Here is a 5,953-nt window from a genome sequence, read left to right as displayed (position 1 = left end):
TCCTAAGGGTCTCGGAGGTTATCGCCATAGGGGTCATTGCTATGAAGGTGATCGTTGTGGGAGCCATTGCTGGGGGTTATTATCGTGACAAAAACAAAACAGAGGTGGTGCAATAGTAATTTCATCGTAATGGTGATTCCCATAATATGGTGAAGGTAGCTCACAATGAGATCATGACAGAATAAAGGTCAGCAGTAAAATAATAAAAATGATCTATCATCTATATGATGTAAGCGTAGATATATTCTGGTAGTAGGCATAAGTGCTTAGGAGAACAATATTTCACGATCTAGAGAATATATTATATTTTTATTTCCACTAACATAGTAAATTCAGTAAATTATTTTTTATTTTTTATTTTTTAAACAAATTGATACCCCTGTGTCAAAGTTTTGATTAAAGACATATCTTTTTGTATCAATCCCTTAGTATAGCAAAATCCAAAAACTTTAATCATTCATGTTTGACCGGTGGAATAGAGACGTAGAAACTCAATTCTTAATAACTCTTATGTGACAATAAGAATATTCATGGTAATTTTGCATATCTTTTTGAAGTTTTAATTTAAATGAATAAGGGTTCAATTACGTAAATTTAAGCCAAGAAGAGCCCATTGTATCATCAATTAAGACATTACTAATGAAGGCGTTAACCAAAACAATACTCATGGTCCAATAAACCATATTGCTTCCTCCTTATGTATAAGAGCACATGATGTTCAGCGAGTGTGCCTCCTTTAGGTAGCAATCGATACAAAGAATAATGTGTGTAAGGTTTGTCTAAAGCCAAACAGAATATTTCCTATTGAATTGTTTGATTGATTTGGTGTCCATGTTACTCTTGTCAATTTATATTGTGAAATAATCTGAGGTTGAGTTCTTTTGTGATATTTTACATGTATTTCTGTACTTAAAAGAAAGAAAAAAAAACTTTTCATAATCTTTTTTGTTTGCTAAAACTAGTGGGATAATATGAAGAAGAAAGAAAAAAGAAGGAAAATTTGAAGGCGTGGTGATACTGAGAAGGGAATTTGTCAAACATCAAAATAAGTATTTCTCAACTTAAAACAAGTTTGCATAAATAAAGGAAAAAAACATCTTTATTACAAGCATACACATTATAGTCTCAAAGTAGATTGTTTAGATCTAAGCTTTTGTCAACACCCTAAGCCATCACATAATGTCTGCCAAGGCGGAACATGTCTCGATACACTTCACCCTTGAAATAGTAAGTCTTTATTTCTTCCTACTCTTTTATATTATATAATACATACATAGATAGGTACATATGTATATGTATTATGATGAACACCCGAGAATTAATGTAATATAGCAGGAACAAAGTGGTGCTCTAATTAAACATTTGTGAGGTGTCCCCACGTGGAGATGAGCTTCTTGTTTCCTCTGAGTCTACTCCAATGATCCATCTTATAATTTAATGTGATAATAAAGTAATTTACTTCTTGTTAGTGTCAAGCTAAAACTATAATGATTTGTGTAGGAGAAGACGCCATCATGAGCTAAAATCTTGTGACGGTGTGTTGTGAAATGACATACAAACCATTAGCGTATTACATACTGATTGTTACTAATGCTTGCTATGCTTAAGTTGGATGAGTCATGTCGACCCTCTCCAACAACAGAGTTAGAATTTGTTCATTAGATGATGAATCACCTTACAAGCATAGATATATGAACACCATAATCACTGCTGCATGAAGCAAATAACAACTCATAAACCATAGGCAGAGGACTCATATTTTGATGACAAAGTTTTGACAAACAACTACGTAGACAAGCATCAACAGATCATATAACAGAGTCACTATAGCATGCACAAAAAAGAAAAATTAAAATCATGTGGCGGTGTGTTATGAAAAGACATGCAAACCATGAGAGTATCACATACTAATTGATACGAATGCCATTGCTATTGCTTAAGTCAGATGAGTTATCATAGCTTCCTTTTGTATTTTGCTACGGTCACTACCATCACCACGTATAGCTTGTCACATAGGTTATCAGTGGCGCGGAAGTACGTGATCCTCCATGTCCGTCGCAACAAAAGACTTCCACAAATTGCCCAAAATCCGATAATAAATCCTAGCGTGATGCTCGTGTATAACCAAAGTGTTTCCATTCTGCTCTCAGAAGAATATTCATTTTGCTCTTCTTCATCAACCTTCACTATATTTACCGTACAATTTTTGGGGAGAGGAGGGCCACAAAGATTTGGATTGCCAGCATAAATAGATGGATCAGTAAAAGTTTGCAACTGGTTGCCAGTGGGAATCCTTCCTGAAAGATTATTATATGATAAATTTAATTGGTTCAAGAAATTCAAGGCCTCCAAACCGGAAGGAATTGCACCCGAGAGATTATTTCTTGAGAGATCGAGAACTTCTAGTTGTTTCATTTCGCCAATGCTTCTTGGTATCTGACCTATAAGGTAATTTTCGGATAGATTTAGACTCCGTAATCCATGCAAATTCCCCAATTCTTCCGGGATGTTTCCAGATAAGTAATTGTTGGAGAGATCAATAAGTGTATCAATTGAAAGTTGTCTTATGGTGGTATACTTGATTTCACTTCCTTTTATGAAGAGCCACATATCTTCCTCCGAGAATGTTTCGTTGTTGAAGTAACAACACTGATACATAGGGTCGCTTTTTAACACACTGAAGTCTCCAAAGCTCTGTGGTATCGTTCCTGAAAGATTGTTGTTGGAGAGATCCAAGATACGAAGAGATGGTAGAGAAGATAATTGAGGAATACTGCCGTTGAAGGCATTCGAGCGTAAGCTAAGCGTCTTCAGGTACAATAGGCTTTCTCCTATCCAAGTTGGTATGTTCCCGATAAAGTTGTTGTGGCCCAAGTCGAGAGTAGATAGTTCTGTGCAACTCTTTAAACAATGAGGAATCGGCCCGGATAAATTATTGTGACTCAAGTGCAGTGACTCCAGTGTTTGCAAATTACAGAGCGAATCAGGGACTCCACCTACTAATTTGTTGCTTGATAAGTCTAAAAGAAGTAAATTTGAGGAATTTTTCCAGCAATTAGGAACCTCTCCTGACAAATTATTTTCAGAAAGCTGAAGCCCTTCCAAATTCCTCAATTGACAATAAGAGAAGGGAATCTCACCACTCATATTATTCGTTGATATATCGAACCATTGTAAGCTTGGCATGATATTTGTGATTCTTGGTGAAAGATTCCCTGAGAACGAGTTATTCGAAAGAAATAAATATTTCAATTTCGGAAAGAATTGTGGTATCTCACCAGTAATCTTGTTATCGGATAGATCCAAATATTGGAGACCGGATGGAAGCCAGTTGGGAATCGTTTCTTTGATCCCTGTATTTGATAAAAATAATCCACTAAGAGTGGTTTGTGTTCGGAGCCATTTCGGAAATTGGGGCATGGGAAGTATTTGACAGAATTCCATCGAAAGGGTGTTAAGCTGAAAGGGAGGGATCCAATCATCGTTTTTGTTCAAGTATATAGAGTTGTATGAAATGACCAAATATTTCAAACTTGACAGATTAGCAAGGTCGTCCTCCGATAATCTCAATGAGTTATTGTAGAGATCCAAATAGGCAAGGCCCTTCAACCGTTTGATGCCTTCCGGAAGCATCCCATTCAAATTGTTGGATCCTAAATCCAAATATCGCAGCATAGAGAGGTTTCCAAGAGATACAAGTTGTGATTCATGGAGAGAGTTATAAGAAAGATCCAATTGCTCAAGACTAGAAGGATGCCCATCGAGAATCATGTCTTTTACTCCTGCAAGTGAAAATATAAAACATGAAGGGATATTTGTGTTTGGAGCCATTTTTAAAATTGGAGTATTTCAAAAAGAAAAAATAAAGAGCTTGAAACAATAGATAAATTAAACGATAGTAAGTTTGGCATTGTGTTTGAGATTCTTGGATGAAAATTCATGAGAAGAAGTTATTTGAGAGAAATAAATATCTAGAAAGAATTCATCTTACCAGTAATCTTGTTGTTGGAGAGATCCAAATATTTGAGTCTTGGCATCATGTTTAATATTTTTGGAGGAAGATGTCCTGATAAAGAATTATTTCTGAGATCCAAATACTCAAGACTAGAAGGAAGCCTATCGAAAAACATGTCTTTGATACTTGCACTTGACAAATGTAGTTGACGAAGAGTGGTCTGTGTTCGGAGCCATTTTGGAAATTGGGGTGTGGGCCCTATTTGGCAGAACTCCATGGAGAGGCTTCGAAGCTGAAAAGGAGGTATCCAGTCATCGCCTTTGTTCAATTCAATGAAGTTGTACGAAATGTCCAAATATTTCAAACTCGATAGATTAGCCAGGTCGTCCTCCGATAAACTTAACGAGTTATCGGAGAGATCCAAATCAACAAGGCTCTTCAGTTGTCCGATTCCTTTCGAAATCGTCCCATTCAAATTATTGGAATATAAAACCAAATGTTGTAGCAATGATAGATTCCCGATAGATGCAGGCACTGATCCACAGAGGGAGTTGAAAGAAAGATCAAGAGATTTAAGATTCTTGATGTTCCCTAGCCAATCCGGAAAGAAACCACTCAGTTGGGTGCCTCCGAGGTACAATTCCTCCATGCTATTCCTAAGACATCCAGAGAAAACCATTTTTAAATTGGCAAGCACATCGTTAACAGGCACATAGCGTAGGTTGAGAATTTGGAGCTTGCAGAGGTTGGATATAGGAGCTAATCGCATGAAGCCATCTTGGAACACACTCCAAGACAAGTCGAGTGCCTTGAGAGATGTCAACTTCGTAACAGAATTAGGAAAGAATCCAGATAGGTCATTCCCACCAAGATAAAGGAACTCGAGGCTAGTAATATTGAACACCCAATCTGGTATGGTGGAGTTTATATCATTGTATCCTAAATCAAGAGTGGTGAGAGATGTGAAGTTGGCATGAGACAGCGAACGTGGAAAGGTCCCTAAGTCACAATAACTTAATTCAATCTCTTGTATATGTGGTAGTGCATTCAAATCTTGTAACCAGTTGGCCGCATTTGTAAACCGGACACAAGTCATGTTAAGATGCCGAAGGGAAGTGAGCATAGAGATCCATCTCGTGTTCTCAAGGTACAAGCAGAAGAAGTCATCACCTTCATCAACCCCATAGCAGTTATAAGAAAGGTCGAGGTGCTGCAAAGTGGATAGATTTCCGAGCTGGTCAGGTACTCTACCCACGAAACCTGCACCTGAGAGGTTAAGATATGTTAGTCTTCTGAAAGCTCCCAAGAACTTTGGGATAGGTTTATGCATAAAATAGTTGCCGCTGAGGTCCAGGCGATTAAGTTGTTGGAGAGAACGCAGTGATGGAGTTATGTCACCACGCACTGCCCATTTGCATCCTGGATCATCATCCAACATGTCGTACACCTCCTGATGAGTGCAGTACTCAATTGGATACGTCAGACGTCTATTTCGAAGATCCAGCTTGATAACATGACCAGAGATGTTGCTGCAGCCAACTCCTTCCCACGCACAACAGTCCTCGCCAACCCAGGAAGAGAGACGATTGGAAGGATCATGAAGTCCACGCTTGAAGTCGATGAGGGCTTTCCTCTCCGTCTCTCGGCAGCCATGAGAAATCCCAAGCTTCATGCTCAGAACAGCAAGAGAAAAGGTGAGGACAAGAAGAGGGGTTCTCCCACCCATGTTTAATGGTGAGCTCTACTCCTAAAGCAGCTCGCTCTCATGTGTGTATATAAGCTCATATTTGCCTAACGTATGCGTGACTGCCCCGTTAGAGGAGAAAGTTATCATGAGGGAACTCCTGGATGAGGCTGAATGTTCCACACAAAGATGTGTCCAACAAAATTGTCACGAGTCAAAGTCAAGCAACATGGAAACAATTCAATGTCCAACACAATTTGAAACTCACGGTGGAGGCTTTTCGATTGATTGCTTAATTTCCACCATAGGTATCG

The 5,953-nt window shown here is 38.3% G+C and overlaps 1 protein-coding gene across 1 annotated transcript; it reads right to left on the bottom strand.

The window, feature by feature from the left end:
• Positions 1-1,715: 1,715 nt before the first annotated feature.
• LOC135631422 (receptor-like protein EIX2) lies at positions 1,716-5,745 on the bottom strand. The gene is made up of 2 exons (XM_065139083.1): positions 3,992-5,745; positions 1,716-3,782 (listed from the first exon to the last, which is right to left on the bottom strand). The coding sequence occupies exons 1-2, from the start codon at positions 5,679-5,681 to the stop codon at positions 1,954-1,956; spliced, it is 3,519 nt and encodes a 1,172-aa protein (XP_064995155.1). The 5' UTR covers positions 5,682-5,745; the 3' UTR covers positions 1,716-1,953.
• Between the last annotated feature and the right edge of the window lie 208 nt (positions 5,746-5,953).

The sequence above is a fragment of the Musa acuminata genome, chromosome BXJ3-2 (assembly GCF_036884655.1).
Source record: "Musa acuminata AAA Group cultivar baxijiao chromosome BXJ3-2, Cavendish_Baxijiao_AAA, whole genome shotgun sequence".
NCBI classification, from domain to species: domain Eukaryota; kingdom Viridiplantae; phylum Streptophyta; class Magnoliopsida; order Zingiberales; family Musaceae; genus Musa; species Musa acuminata.
The sequence above is the reverse complement of the archived record's forward strand: the minus strand, read 5'-3'. Positions and strand labels throughout refer to the sequence as shown.

What these genes read in the sequence shown, in the direction of transcription:
- LOC135631422 (XM_065139083.1), bottom strand. Translation starts at nt 5,681, where the DNA reads ATGGGTGGGAGAACCCCTCTTCTTGTCCTCACCTTTTCTCTTGCTGTT. An exon ending in CTCCAACAACAAGATTACTG is followed by an intron (nt 3,783 to 3,991) that starts GTAAGATGAATT and finishes TTTCACTTGCAG; the next exon opens with GAGTAAAAGACATGATTCTC.